The 16,644-nt window shown below is 32.9% G+C and overlaps 1 protein-coding gene across 1 annotated transcript; it reads right to left on the reverse strand.

Annotated features, from left to right (window-relative positions):
* On the reverse strand, positions 1-3,118 carry LOC127712791 (uncharacterized). The gene is made up of 4 exons (XM_052219406.1): positions 2,686-3,118; positions 1,807-2,005; positions 1,382-1,501; positions 1-11 (listed from the first exon to the last, which is right to left on the reverse strand). Exons 1-4 carry the CDS (start codon positions 3,112-3,114, stop codon positions 1-3), a joined length of 759 nt encoding a protein of 252 aa, XP_052075366.1. The 5' UTR covers positions 3,115-3,118.
* Positions 3,119-16,644: the final 13,526 nt, after the last annotated feature.

Raw genomic sequence — 16,644 nt, forward strand, 5'->3', positions numbered from 1 at the left:
TCAGGTTCTATCTGGAAAAAAATTTAGTTTAGTTTTTCTTATTTCAATATTTCTCAATAAATACAAAATATGTTACCTGCTAATTCAATAGTTTTAGCAATGTATGGGTTAATCTTATCACCAAAATGAACCGAAAAGGAAAAGAAAAAAACTAATTATTTTTTTTTTTCATGATTTATTATTCTAATATTGTGTTTACAATATCTAATGTTCACTTTTCTTTTTTAGTTTTTCATGTGAGGGTCTGATAAAGCCCCCTGTGTGATATAGGTTTATGATTTTCATTGTTGAAGTCTGTATGATTGCCAATAATTGCCTACTTTCACTTCATTTTAACTTTGGGGGGATACAGTCTCATTGGCAATCAAACCACATCTCCATTTTTCATGTAGACAGTTTAAGAAATTTGTATGGGCAATTTTCCTGCTGTGATATACATTTATCTCTTAACTTTAATATTTGAGTGATATATATATAATAGTATTACTTCAAAAAGAAGAATGAAAAGATGGTTCCATGTGCAATAACCAATATACAATGTATATAAGCATATAAAGTTTTCATATAATTTATTTTATCATATACTTAGCATTAATATGATAGCTTTTGCATATGTGTAATGAACGGAAGTACACAAGCCATAATTTCCAACCCGGGCTGTTAACCCATATCAGGGGCCTCTCGTGCAAGTTACTTCCGGTATTTCCGGTATCGTCTGTTTAATTTTCCATTGTGGCGTCAGATATTTTTTATTATGACGTCAAAATTTTACGGGAACTTTTGTGATGTCCAGTAATGGCGGACAAATAGCGATAAGGTGTATTGGATCCAGTGGTAAATTCGTTTGTACAGAACCACCTGTTATTGAAAAACAGATGTTAACATGGCTAAATCCAATGATATAGATTCTCAAAATGATGATAGTTATAAGTACTTGCTAACAAATGCCATTGACAATTATGAATCATCTCATAGTACAACATGTAGTAATAATGATCATAAAACTGTAAATACTTCTTTGCTTCCAAATTTTCAATGTTTCAAAATGCCTCTATAGGAAATGGTAACATAAATATATATGGAGGTAGTGATGCTATTGTTGGACAATGAAAGTGTATTTGTTGGATTCATAATTTAACTTCTTTATAAAGTTTTTGACTGTTTTAGTTATTTCATTTGTTTATTTGCCTTTACATAAAACAATTGTCGGAAGTATATGATAAAGAGATTAATACATGGCCTTTTCCATATCGGCCCGGGTATCATCCCTCGACCCATATCAGCACCTCGACTACGTTTCGGGCTGATATAGGGGTCTCGGGATGATACCCGGGCCGATATGAGAACAATTTTTCTATATATTTATATATTAACGACTTACATAGGCTTGTAGTTTCTAAATCAAAGACTACCAGTTGAGCTGTAGAAATATCTATCGGTATACATAAAGATGCATTCATTGGAGCAGGGATTTCTTCATCTAACTTCTCATTGTTCATTCCTATAACACATCAAGTTCTGTAAAAACAAAATTGCAGATTTTAATTGTTATATATGGTGTAAAATGTGTTTGTACAAAAGTAAATGAAACCTCAAATGTTTAAAGTATGTTCTATTTTATAACTTTGATAATCCTTATTGCATGTCATGCATCAATCTTACAGACCAAAAAAGGGGCCCTCCGCTAATCAATTATAAGTAAGAAAGACAGAGAAAGTTTAAAAATCATACTTTGGTTAAATTTGCAATAAGTTAAATGAAGTCAAAGTTTAAATTCCAAGACAATTTAAAAAGTTAAGGATGTACCTATTTCACTTTCATAAGTTCTTCCTTCTCTTATTTCAACACCGGTACTTTTTCCTGATCTTCCTTTTTTTAGATTGATTCTTCTTTTTTTGTGCTGCTTTGTTTTGGCTCTTTCAGATTTTTTATTCCTCTTTCTATTCAATCGTATAGCCCTCTTGATAGTCTCATTCCCAGGTGACAATCCAGCTGCTTCACTAACCTTAAAAAATAAATAAATAACAACATGTATAAATTCAATATGAGGATGGTCTTAACAGTTATTTAAGAAATGACTGTTCCTTTTTGTTGCCAAGTTTTATTTTGATGTAAAAGCATTGATCAAAGCACATTTTACATGAAGCACTTTAGGCTTTTATACCCTATAAAACTACAAAAATAATGATGAAGGAACAAGGATGCGAGATTTTCTTGCTGTGTTGAAGACCCATTAATGGACTTTGGATGTTTTCTGCTTTGGTTAGGTTTGCTGTCTGTTTAACACATTCCCCATTTCAATTCTAAATTTTATTTCTTAAAATTACACTTCACCTTTAAAATATACTTTTTGTATAGTGAAATAACAAATGTCCCTTATTTTGTTTTGGAACATTAGGGAGCAACCATTGAACTTCAAGGGGTGGGGGGGGGGGGGGGGGTTATGGTCTGTTGTTTGAGTCATAAAATATTTTTCATGCAAAGCAATTTTATTTACTTTTTGACGCTAATAATCAAACTTTTTTTTCTTCAAAACTTAAAACTTAACACTATAAGTTAATGGGGAAATCTGGATTCAGAATATTTTTTTGTCATCTGCTTGAACAGAATATTTTTTTCATCAAACTTGGGATCAGAATATTTTTTTTTGGAAAAAACCATAAAAGTATAATTTGCAAATATTACCTTTGACACATAACCATATCCCTCATTTTTTTGTAAGACTGCTGCACTGACACGATAATTTAAACTTGAGGAACCAGAATAATGCTTATATTTTGCTGCTTTGGTTGAGACCGTATGGTTAAAGCTTTCATTTGCTTGGGAACTAGCAAGTTTTGACAGTTTCTTTGATTGGCTTTCAATTTTCCCCAGAAACAATTTCTCTAGATCAGCTTTGAGGCTTTCAGATGTCAAGTCCTTTCCGAAGGGTAAGTTTGTGTGCCTGTATGATGTTCTGTCTTTTAGATAACCACACCATTTCATATCACAGGTTTGGTGTTTCCCATACATATGGTCAATCATCCCTCTGACTCCTTTTTCAATTTTTTCTGGACTGCCTTGGTTTTGTGCCAACATGTAGGAATAATTCTTGGTAATTGCATTTATTACCATTGGCGTCAACTCCTTTTGCTTTGGTATTAGGCTGTACAGCTTTTTGGTGATATTTATGATTATATGATTTCTATCACTGGTTTTTACCATTCTAGAATTTGGAAGAAGTTTCTTTGCCCTGTCAAACCAAACAGAATCATCATCACCTGCCAGTTCATTAATTTCAATATTTTGTTCATGTACATCCTTCACCAACTGTATTACCATGTCTGGTTCCATGCCCTTTGCTGTCCCTGACCAGTTTTGTTTACAATTGTGTGGTATAGGTGGTCTTCCCTTCTTTTGTGCATTCCGACATATACGGCAGCTGGATATAAAAACATACAAAAAAATAAATGAACAATAAATTTAAAACACTAGCAAAATGATTTAAAGTAGCTATAATTATATAGGTTGGGCCATATTTTCTGTGTACATGTACATGTAGGAAAATGAAGGCAAACAAAATTAATTTTGTGTCTCCTGTGGTAATGCAAAATAGGGAATTATGATGTCTGACCAGGATAAAATGGTATGTTTTAAATTATCACACTACTGGCAGCTGATTTTAGTTCTAGTTGGCTAGTAAGTCTTGCAAATCAAGAAGATTTTTTATGTTGACAATTAAGATTGACATATGCTTAAAGATACTCATTATCGCAAAAAGTTTCATTCAGTTTCTAGTTGGCTAGAATTGAAAGCAGAGGACATTATCAAATTCACCACCTCCTCATTTACCCTATACATTGTATATATTTATGTTATACATATACCCATTTTTTTATAATATTCTGAAGACATTTCTTGTATGATATCAAAAATATTTTGGTTATCAAATTAAATTTCCTAAATTTTGGAGTTACATGTGATGACGTCATTATTCTACTTTTATGCACCATATAGCATTTTGAAATTAAACAAAAAACATAAATCTACTCTTTTAATTTGAATCGTCAGAACTTTAGATAAAATATCTTTAATATTTAGGTACATGTATCAGCCCACTAAGCCAATCTCGGAATTAAGTATTTTCTGCACTTTTCATAGTTTATTACATACATATATTTATAAATGTATAAATAACCTGCCACACCAAGTCTGTGTGTTCATTACTTGTTTTTCTGCTTTTTATTGATCTGATGAGTTATAATTAAACCCTTTTCAACTGATTTTTATATTTTGTTCATATATTGCGCTGTTACAACACTCTTCCAGGTTGGGCACCTGCAAAAAAATTTAACCCCTCCATATTCTGTATGTGCTTGTCCCAAGTCAGGTGCCTGTAATTTAGTGATTGAAGTTTAATGCTGTGTAACATATTTGTTTTTTCATTCATTGTTAAGTACTAAAATTGTTGTTAGTTTTTTTGTTTGAATTGTTTTACAATTATCATTTGGGGCATTTTATAGCTGACTATGTGGTATGGGTTTTGCTCATTGTTAAAGGTTAGACGGTGACCTAAAGCTGTTAACTCGTATGTATTGGATCTCTGTTGGAAAGTGGTCTTATTGGCAATCATACCACATCTTCTTATTTTTATATGTAGTACAATTTTTTATATTGACCAAACTATATCATTATCATAATTGAAAGAACATTTGTTTACCTGCAGCTAATTTTGTATTGACATCAAATGTACCAACTCCTTTTTTACTACTATTTGCATGATGTGTCTTCCCGAATCTTATTCGAGCAATATCTCCACATTCTGTACATTGTATATACAAAATACCAGCAACACCATAAGGTTTAACTCCCAACGAATTATGTAATTGTAAAGGGACTTCACATTTGGAACATTGTTTCAACTGCTGAACAATATAGTCTAGTTCGACAACATATCTACAGTGGTTTAAGGGAAGTAAATCAGTAGGTAATGGTAATAAGTCAAAATCAACATTTATATTATATTCATCATCAACCACTACTTCATGATCTTGTATATCAGGTACAGACTCAAAAGCAACATTACACAAATCAGATGTTTCAATGGTTTTCAGTTGGGCATATGAGTGGTCAGGTTCTAAGTTTTGACAATGGACTGAGTCAAATGATGGTATATCGTGGTGGTCAGGTTCTAAGTTTTGACAATGGACTGAGTCAAATGATGGTATATCGTGGTGGTCAGGTTCTAAGTTTTGACAATGGACTGAGTCAAATGATGGTATATTGTGGTGGTCTGATTGCAATCCACTCCTGTGAAAAACTAGCCCTTGGATTCGTTGGTTTTTCTCTAAATTCTTCTTTTTTGAAAACTTTCCTTGTTTGTTCCTTTGAGACATTGTTCAGCAGACGATACAATATTTTACGATTGTCGTGATTTTATAAAATTTTTCATCATTCAAGGATTTGCAATATTTCAGTGACTAATTCTGAACGTACTTTTTAGATACTCACCACGATATCTCTTTCTTTGGGTGGATCTACGTGTTGAAAATTAGTAAGACAGCTTAAAAATATACCGAAATGAATACAAATTATAACAAAAATTGATAGTCATTCTAGTATAAATATAAAAGCTGGTTACTTGTCAAAATATTGAAAGCAAGTTTCTTCCGAGATTCCAAAATGGCCAATCTCGATGTCAACAAACCGTAAAAAGGTCGACTTTGTAGTTTTAAATACCGCCCTTAATTTAATTTCTGTGAATTATGAATCGAGAAAGCACTAACTTAGAACAAAAATGGCTAGTGTTTTTATATTATTTTTAATCGAGAAGAAAGTAAATATTTTGCAACGTTCGACCGATTACCGTAATGGCTGCGCATGCACCAATCGACGCAACGGGCGCGAAAATTTAAACTCGCGAGCCCCCTTAATAATTTTATTTAAGTTACAAATTTAACTGATAGGTATACAAGCAAAAATTTCTTACTCCAACTGTTATTAGAACTTTTTTTTTTTCAATAAGAATAAGTTGTAAATGATTGATTGATGAGTTGTTGGTGTTTAACGCAGTTCTCAGCATTCTTGCCTTTACCATAGAAGGTTTGTATCGTTATCCAATTTGAAATGTTTAAAGTTTAATCATCAAGTTAATTGAAAACCTATAAATTCGTGTATGATGTAAAATTAAAACTTCTACTATTTTATGATAAAAAAAACCCTTTGTCAACACCACTCAACTTCTAACCCTAATGTCATTCAATATTTTATCCATTTTTAAGTTTGTGTTATCCGTCCGTCTATGACACATCCGACTATCTCTGCAATTCAACAAGGTCAGCTGTTTTATTTTCTTCTTTTAACTCAGTAACTCTTCAAATCTCCTGCATTGATGTCATTGAATAGCAGTTTTCATACGTTTTTGTCTTTAGACCCCAGCGGAAACCCGACTTCATTGTTCATATGACATAAACATTAGTATCGTCATAAAGGACATATTAGCGTTATAAGATTTGAGACGTTTTGACGTCTTAAAGTGGACACGTTTCGGTGGATAAACATTATCGGACACGTTTGATCGAGTAAAAAATCGGACCAAGCCGTTGGACCTAAGTAGATATTCGGACACGTTTGGGGGTTAGGAAATTGCATACGTTTGGGTCATTAGTGCTTTGACGGACACGTTTAGGCGTAACGGATACGTTTGAGGGATTGGACTTTTGTGACATGTGTCAGTGTTACATATATAAGACACATTAATCTGTTTGAGAGCCGATAAGAATTTGCCATCAATCGAAAATAGTAAACGCAGAGCATGGTTATAAATGTCATTGTCTTCTTTGGTTAAACTAAGCTAGACAGGGATCGTTTTCCTCAATTTACCTTCAACTCACGACTTGATTGTTAGTTTCAGACTACTGAACGTTTAAAGGGTTTGCATTCAACCTTTTCTTCCCGATCATACCAGGTGATGTGTGTATCAGAAACACATAACACGTGCAATAAAATCGTTATCACACGTTTGTATTAAGCGTTTACAACTATAAGATTTAATTTCGAATACCTTGTTAATCAGTATTAATTTATTGTAGATGGCACGTGATGATGAGAACAACGCACATGTCTACATGTAAATTTTCTTGGATTGAATTTCGTTTGGTTCATGTTCACGTTTCATTCATGTCAGTTTTCAATGTGAAATCGTGTTTTAGAATTCAACTAACAGGTGTATTGAATGAATGTGCAGCGCCTATACTATAAAGCAGATGCTACCTGTGATAGAGGTCGAAGTACGTTTATAACTATTTAAATACTGTTTTTCAAAACTAAAATTGAAGTAAAATCTCATTTAGTGTATTTTCAATTGCACGGTAGAGCTACCGTAGTATAGCTTGCACTCGATTTATTATATCCTACGAATTTATGGCCAATTCTTTCAAAATCCGATTAATAGCCAGCAAAAACCAAAATGATTATGGATAAAAAAAATTTCTTCATTTCATTATTTGTCAGCCTTTTCTGTAACAAACTTTTCGAAACAAATGTATCCAAATGTGTTCTACTAAAATTTGAAAAATAGGTTACTAGCTTACAAAGCAGCCACTAACGTTGTCGTTGTTTGACCTAAAGATTAAACCGAAACACCCTTGTCGTATTGACTATACCGAAATACTCTCGGCGTTATGACTATACCGAGATACTCTTGGCGTATGACTATATCAAGATACTATTGACGTAATGACTATACAGAGACACTCTTGGCGTATTGACATACCATTACTATTTAAAACATACTGACTATACCGAGATACTTTTGACGTAATGGCCATACCGAGATGCTCTTGGCGTAATGACTATACCGAGATACTCTTGACGTAATGACTATACCGAGATACTCTTTGCGTGATGACTGTACCTAGATACTCTTGTCGTAATGACTGTGTATACCGAGATACTCTTGTCGTAATGACTATACCCGAGATACTCTTTGCGTAATAACTATACCGAAATACTCTTAACACAATGACTAAACCGATATATTTTTGACATACTGAATATAGCTAGATACTCTTGGCGTAATGACTATACCGAGATACTCTTGGTGATATGACTATACCGATATTCTCTTGGCGTAAGGTGTATAACGATTTACTCTTATCGTAACGAACATACGTAGATACTCTTGTCGTAATGATTATACCGAGATACTCTTGGGGTAACAACTATACCGAGATACTCTTTGCGTATTGACTATACCGAGATTTTCTTAACATAATGATTATACCGATGTATTTTTGACGTACTGATTATGCCTAGATACTCTTGCCGTAATGACTATACCGATATACTCATGGCGATATGACTATACTGAGATACTCTTTGCGTAATTGTTCTACTGAGATACTCTTCACTTAATGACTATACCATGATACTTTTGAAGTAAAGAGTATACCGAGGTATTCTTAGCGTAATGATACACCGGAATTATCTCGACGTAATGATTATACCGAGATACTCTTTGCGTAATGACTATACCGAGATACTCTTGGGGTAATGGCTATACCGAGATACTCTTGGCGTAATGACTTTACCGAGATATTTTTGGCGTAATGACTTTACCAAGATACTCTTAACATAAAGACTATACCGAGATACTCTTGGCGTAATGACTATACCGAGATATTCTTTGCGTAATGGTTCTACTGAGATACTCTTCACTTAATGACTAAACCATGATACTTTTGAAGTAATGACTATACCGAGATATTCTTAGCGTAATGAATACACCGGAATTATCTTGACGTAATGATTATACCGAGATACTCTTTTTTTTTTTTTTTTAACAACATAATAATATTTATTCATCAAATCTTGCTTGTTACAAATTTCACCAAGAGTCCAAGCTTCTCTTGATTCACCCTGTTACACTTTACTGATTATCCAGGGAAATAAACAGCTGATCCAACTTATTAACTTATAGGAATAGTATAAAAATACATTATTGTCCTATACAGAGACTGATTATTGCTAAAATTCTTTTTAATAAACAATAACATTGGACATGTTGATTTATATCTATCTATGTCTACTCTCTTATTAAATTCATTTTCAAAAATACTAAAGACATCAACAATTTGTGTTCTCTGCTCGGATACATAATGTGACTTATGAATAGAAAAGCTAAGATCCGTAATTAGATAATTCAAAAAGTAATATTTACTATCTGTGATTTTATATCCAAATATAAGATGTTGTAATTTAATAACAAAATCTATTTTACTTCTTTTAAAGAGGTCATAGATTTTTTGCCAAAATCTAGTCAAATATGTACAATACAGAAAACAGTGTGCATAATCTTCTTCTTGATTACAAAAATTACACTTATCTGTCTTAGTTACTTTCCACTGCAATAACAGTTTTTTTCGTTGGAACAATATGTTGTAATAATTTCCATCTTAATATTTGTAATTTATTTTCAGTCATATATTCAAAAATAAATTGGTACAACGAATTCATATTTAGCATGTTTAGAGTTTCTTGTATTTCTAGGATTCTAAGCCATCTGTTTATCCCTATTGACGGCGATAGCTTTATACTTATTAAAGAGCTATATAACATTTTATTTGTTAATAATGTAGTCTCAGTATAATGATTTTTTCATCTAACCTTATTTCTCTGAATATTAACTGTAGTTTTAACAGAATTTTCTTTTTGAACAACTTGGATCAATTCTTCTGGGATAGATTTTTTTAATTTATAAAATTCAGCGATCAAGTTTATTTTGAACTTTAATTTGTTTAGAATGTAGATTTCCGATAATGACATTTTATCATCTAAGATATCATTCATGTAAATCAGATCACCCTTAATCCAGTTCTCAAATATAATTGGTTTATTACCAAATTTTATAAATTTATTTCTACATGTTACTTGTTTTCTAATATCAACAATTATGGCTGGTTGCTTTGTTTGCCCCCCCCCCCGCCAGTCAAATTCCAAGACTTTATTACTTCTTTATAAAACTCAGGAACATCTTTAAAATATTTTAAAGATTTAATATCACTAGAATTCGTGGTAAATATTGACAGAATTCTGTTTGAAACATTTAAGTATTTAAATGGTATAAGCTTCCAAGTCGCGAGTTTACCATTTTCCAATCTATTTACCCATGATGCTTTCAAAACCACAAAATAACTTTTAAAGTCAACCATTTTTAAACCCCCCTTTTCATATGGACCTATTATCAGGTTTCTTTTAACTTTGCCTGGTTTTCCATCCGAAATATATTTATAGCTACTGTTTTCTATTTCTTTTAGATGATTTTCTGGAATTAGACAAACGCTTCCCAAGAATGTAAACAAAGGCAACATCAAAGTCTTTATAATTAGGATTTTGCCTAAAATTGAAAGATTTCGTTTTTTTCATATCACAAATAATTTATTCATATTTTACTATTCCAATTTAATTTTTTGCATTCCTCTTTATCATATCCGAAATACACCCCTAAAGCTTTTTAAATAGGTGTATCTCCCCACTTAATCCCGACAATTTCATCTTTACACGATTTCAATTTCCCAATTCATAATCCCTCTGTTTTATTTCTATCTAATAATAAACCTGAAAAAGAACCAAATACTTCTATTCGTTCATTGCAGTTACCACATCGTGTTTATCCTTTCAAAAACGTGTTGTGTCGTCTGCTAATTGTGAAATCTTAATACTATGACTTTTCCAATCTAGTTTTACATTTATCCCTTTTACATTTTAATTATTTTTTAATCTCTGGGCCATAATTTTAACAGCCAAAACAAATAATAGAGCTGAAAAAGGACATCCTTGTCTTATTCCACGTGAATTTTTGAAAGTTTCTGATACCCAACCATTGTTCGTAACACCTGTTATCTGTGTACATTGTTTTAACCCAGTTAATAAATGATTCGTTAAAAGCAAAATGCTTCAAAGTCCCAAACAATCCCATTCCAATGAATCAAATGCGTTTGTAAAATCTACAAAAACTATTGCCACCTCAATATTGTATGTGTCTGTCTGCATAGTCTATTACATCTTGAATTTGTCTCAGATTAAACCCAATAAATATATGTTTAACATAACTGGTTTGATCTTCATTGATGAATTTTGGAAGTACCTTTTTTAATCGTTGAGCTAGAACATATGACAAAAGTTTAAAATCTGTATTTAGAAGTGAAATTGGACGATAGTTTTTAAAAGTAAAGGATCTCCTTTATTGAATATCAAATTGAATATACTGGTACGCTGTGAATATGACAAACATTGTCTATCGTAGCCGGTATTGAGAACATCCACAATTAGTAATTTAAGTTTATCCTAATATTTTCTATAAAATTCTACCGTAAGGCCATCAAGCCCTAGAGATTTATTTAATTTCATTTTATAAATGCCTAGTGTGCATTTCTTTTATGTTATTTTTCCATCACATATCAGTTTATCCTTTTCGTCTACTTTGTTTTTTAGCTTTGTGTCATTGATATATTTTTGAGATAAATTTTTATTTGTAGATTTTACATTATACAAGTTTTCATAGAAATGTTTTATTTTAAAGAATAAATTTTTTGATTAGAAATTAATTCCCCATTGTGGCACCGTTAAAGTCCACAATTCATCTAAAGTCCATAACACCGCTAAAGTCCACAACAAATTTCCGCTAAAGTCCATAACGCCGCTAAAGTCTACAAACTTTCCGCTAAAGTCCACAAAATGACCTCCGCTAAAGTCAATAAAAAAACACCGTTTAAGTCCACAATAACAAGTTCCGCTAAAGTCCACAAAAAAAAACACCGTTAAAGTCCACACAGCTCTTTTCTTTTCTTTTTATCCCGGTATTATAATTAAAAGCATGGACTTTTGTTCATGGTAGTTATTTCTTATCAGTCTGAATTACATGTTTAATAAATGAAGATTACATGTATCTGTAGAAGATTTTGATCCTCATAATTTGATCTATCATGTATTGTGAATTTTTGTGAATCAAACTGGCAACATTTGTGAAAAGTTATCTGGCTCTAGTATATCCACTAAAAAGACAGAGTCTCTTTTTGTATATGCTAGATACAATGACATATCTTGGAGCCTTTGGCACTAGATATTCCTTTGCAAATATCTATAAACATAAGAACGAAACCCATTCAGTTTCTGTCATGCTCCCCAGCAGCCAAAACGGTCCATATATCTCAAAGATAGACTTAAAACCATAATGTTCATGTTTGAAATCCCAATGATAATAAATTTTTAAATTCCACTTTCGGTTTACCAGTTAATAGTTCGAACGATGATCCGAGTAACCTGATGAGCAAAACTGTTGAATTGACTACACTAAAATAAAAGTTTAACTCTGATTTCCGATTTGTTTGGTAATCAAGGGCAGGAACGGTGATCAACATTATTTTCGTTTTTTGGTTTTATGAGAATTGATAATAAACAAAAATGTAAGAAATAAATATTAAAATTTAATAAACGACAGGAAATTCTGTACAACATATACATATCTTAAAATTTTTAAACCTCGAGAATCATGTGATCTTAAGCTTGTATCGCTCACATGACATAAATAAGCTTTAAGAAAACACATGCTAGTTTAAGCTTTTTTATTGAAGCGTATTTCAAACTTTAGAGCTCCAGTGCTCGGTCCCCTTGGACATGCATTTCTTTCTTTCAACAAAATATTCACACCCGCCCTACTGAAGCTTCGTGCAAAAGTTTTAATTATCTTTTGCCTAATTTTTCTAGCTATGGTGGCCATCTTGGTTGCCATTGGATACAAATCTCGAAGGGGACCCGTGACCCGGCATTTTATCAAAAGGGTGGTTCAAATTGTCGTATTGTTTTATCGAAAATATTTTGAAAAAAGACCCCCCGAGGACTTTTTTTTTTCAAAAGAGAAAAAATTACGACGAACGGATGTACAAACGTCGACAATGACGGTCGCTCAGTGGTGGCAAAAACTCACATGTATAAGCAAAAGAAAAACGATTTAGATTTAAGTCCATCGAAACAAAATACATTTGGTAGTTAACCAGACTCAATTTTGAAAGGGCAGCAATCATGGAGCATTATATCAAAGTTTGGTCCAAATAGAACAAATGTTTTCAGAGGAGGAGATGTGTTATTTGTGAACGAATGAACGACGGATGCAGTAATGGCAAAAGCTTACATGACCAGGTCATATACATTACTTGACTTTCAACCGTAAAATAAAGGCTTCGATACAATTCTTTACTTATAATCTTATACCGAAATCTACATGTTTAAGACCCTGTACCCCTCATTGTCAGTCAAAGAATCATGTACCTCATTGTAGAAAAAAGTAAAATCAAAACTGAATTAGATGTACAAATACCCAGAATCCTTATCTAACTATTTCATTCCTGAAAAAAAGCAAACACTGCCTTATATAATAACTAGTGATTAACTGACAGAAAGACATTCTGCATTAAGTAAATGAAAATATAACTTCTTCCTCATATTGTAAAAATCAACATGACTATGTGATAGACAATTTTAATACAGTTTTTTTCTCCATTTTTTAGTAGTTTACATAATAATAATATAATTGTTTTAAACCAATTGCTATGTACGGATGATCCAGAACATATGCGCATTTGGACCATACGCGTACGGTCAGAACCGTAGACGTACTTTTTTTCAAAATACGGTCGGACCGTTCTGCCTAAAATTAAGAAATTGGTCAAATATAGAATTAATAAAAAAAAGTTGTAAATGAAATAAAAACTTATTTTAACTAAATTAAAGTCATGCTACATTGTAACGTTATATGTTAATCTCCGGTATCAAACTTGTCAGTAATACATGAAATGAGTTAAATTGCTGAAATTCAAGTTATATGAAGGAAATCTAATATTGAAAGATAAGTTTATAGAATAATAAGGAACTTTACTACAAAAACCGCCAAACTAGCTGTTTACTCGTGAAAAGACATAGAATTAATAAATAAATGGTTTGATAAATGAAAAAAAAGTATATCCTTTTTACCGTAGGAATACCAGTTGTCGGTGTCGTGGTGTTTCTTGTTAATGTTTATACGGAATCAACTTGCCTTTCACCACGCGACTTATGTTTACATGAAAACTTGTAAAGAGATAAAAAAAATACTTTGTACATGTACATCACATTTGTACAACACATCATATGTAAATATTTGAAAAAAAAACGGATTTGTAGTTTATATCACAAAGTTAAAATCCAATCTGCGAAATAACTAAAAAAAAAATACCAGACATCTAAAGATCGTCATAAAGTAAAACTAAAAACAGTATGTAACATCTTCAAGTTATCCAAATTTTCTTATTTTGCGTCTTTAACCCATAATGAAGTTTTGACTTGTACAAGTATAGTTTTCTAAGTAGTGCTCCGACTATCATAAAGTATTGTGGATTATATGGGAAAAAAATGATATTGGGACATCTAACAATAAACTGTTCTATTGTTTTAATATCCTTTTGATAACTTTCGGACAAAAAAAATTTCTTTCTTTTAGAATTTAAACCACAAATAAGTTCGATACGTAAATGCACGCATGCCCAAATTTGCTTTGAATAATCGATATCTAAGCTATGATGTAAATGATTACAACACGTCAAATATATGGTTCAACAGAAGCAAAAAAAAAAAAGTTTACCATTACTGTACTGTAGTGACAAATAAGTTCAATATTGCCCAGAATGACCTAAAGAACTATATAAATGTAGTTTATACGGGTAAATTAGTCACACCGAGCATATAAATCATTATGATGTTCTATTTTCGTCTTGACCACCAAATATTCTTTATTTCGAACCATTGATTGTCTCGTTCGATTAGAAAAAGCCATGCGTTAATCCATGATGGGTCTCGAATAATTTCACGAGTAGCCAAAATCAAACCACTGCCACGTCCAGAAGCTCTTAACATTCGCCTAACGTTTACAGGATTTGGTACATTCAGACAAACAGAAATTCCGATGTACAGTCTTGGGACAGGGACTGTTTGTACAACTTGACGAAAAAATGAGTTAACTCGTATTAAGACATATCTTGATGAAGGATTTTGAAGAAGACACAAATTGATGATAATATATTGAATTTCTCTAGGTAAAGTTTCTCCACGTTCAATGTTGTTTGTACTATGGGGTACACAATGCTGTTGATGAGAACTTTTTCTCATTACCTCCACTTGACGACGGCGGCTTATGGTGGATTATGTTGTTAACTCATCTTTCGATACATTATCTTAGCACTCATATTCCATTTCAGTATTTTCGTGTGATTCTTCTTCTCTATCAGTTTCTTCTCGTGTGTAATAATCAGTTCTATCGTTCTCGAGGTAGTCAGCGTCTGTGTCATGGTTTTCATCGTCTATGTCGCGATGCTTATCGTCCGTGTCAACGTGCTCATCGTCTGTGTTGACGAGTTCATCATCTGTGTATTGGTCTTCATCGCATGTGTCGTGGTGTACATCGTCTGTGTCGGGGTGTACATCGCCTGTTATGTTGTGTTCATCGCCTGTTTCATAGTTTTCAAAGCCTGTTATGGTGTGTTCATCGTCTGTGTCGTGTTGTTCATTGTCTGTGTCGTGGTGTTCATCATCTGTGTCGTCATGTGCATCGTCTGTGTCGTGGTATTGATCGCCTGTGTCGACGTGTTTATCGTCTGTGTCGTCGTGTCCATCGTCTGTGTCGTCGTGTTCATCGTCTGTGTCGCCATGGTCATCTTCTATCTCGTGGCGTTGGTCGCCTGTGTCGACATATTTATCGTCCGTGTAGTCTTGTCCATCGTCTGTGTCGTGGTGTTGATTGGCTGTGTCGTCGTGTCCATCGTCTGTGTCGTCGTAGCCCCAATGAATTTGTGAACTGTCTTCTGCAATTCTGCGTACGGCATTGTGATTGAATGTCAATGAGAGATAATGTTCACCTTGTCCTTCGGGATAATGTCCAATCGTTATGATAGGAAGGTGTCTGGTTATAGTGTTACTTCCATCGGGCCTTAATAAAGTAGTCCCGTAATTTAATGTGGAAACAATAACAATTTGAACATTAAACATATCGGATATAGCCTGTAAGGTGATCTGATCACCAAACTCTGTGTTTCTTGGCATTCTCCGTAAGTAGTTGGACCTCAATTCGATTAGCAGATTTGACCAAAGAACTCTATTATCAGCGGTGCCTAAACGGTTGTTTGCCCAAGATAAGTAATGACCTCGCGTCGTAATGTTTCTGCCGATCGATAAATACCGATTCTTTGCAACTGATGTGCAATTGCTGCAAATTGACAATTACCATCACCAATTGGATTGAAAGCAACTAGTACTGTTAATCTAAAACCAGATATAAGATTGTAAGTTTTATCTTTTGGGGTTAAAATCATGTAGTGAGGTGATTTATAATTTGAGTGTTTTTTTCTGTCTTTGTTCTGGATTAGAACTTTGTTTGCGTCCGGACAAACTTGATCCAGTTATAGCAGATACGTAAAACCACTGTTTCTGATTATCCTTCGAATAAGACGGTACAAAGGAGACTTGATATATATGGTTTTTCTTCTCAGCTTTACGGACAGTACCTAATAAAGCCCATGCCTTATTTGGAACTCGATTGTTTTTTCGAGTTCTGTATCGCACTAGAACTTGTTGTGCGAC

The sequence above is a fragment of the Mytilus californianus genome, unplaced genomic scaffold, assembly GCF_021869535.1.
Source record: "Mytilus californianus isolate M0D057914Y unplaced genomic scaffold, xbMytCali1.0.p SCAF_8, whole genome shotgun sequence".
In the NCBI taxonomy this organism is placed as follows: Eukaryota; Metazoa; Mollusca; class Bivalvia; order Mytilida; family Mytilidae; genus Mytilus; species Mytilus californianus.

What these genes read in the sequence shown, in the direction of transcription:
- LOC127712791 (XM_052219406.1), bottom strand. Translation starts at nt 3,114, where the DNA reads ATGGTAATAAATGCAATTACCAAGAATTATTCCTACATGTTGGCACAA. An exon ending in GATATGGTTATGTGTCAAAG is followed by an intron (nt 2,006 to 2,685) that starts GTAATATTTGCA and finishes TTATTTTTTAAG; the next exon opens with GTTAGTGAAGCAGCTGGATT. An exon ending in AACTTATGAAAGTGAAATAG is followed by an intron (nt 1,502 to 1,806) that starts GTACATCCTTAA and finishes GATGTGTTATAG; the next exon opens with GAATGAACAATGAGAAGTTA.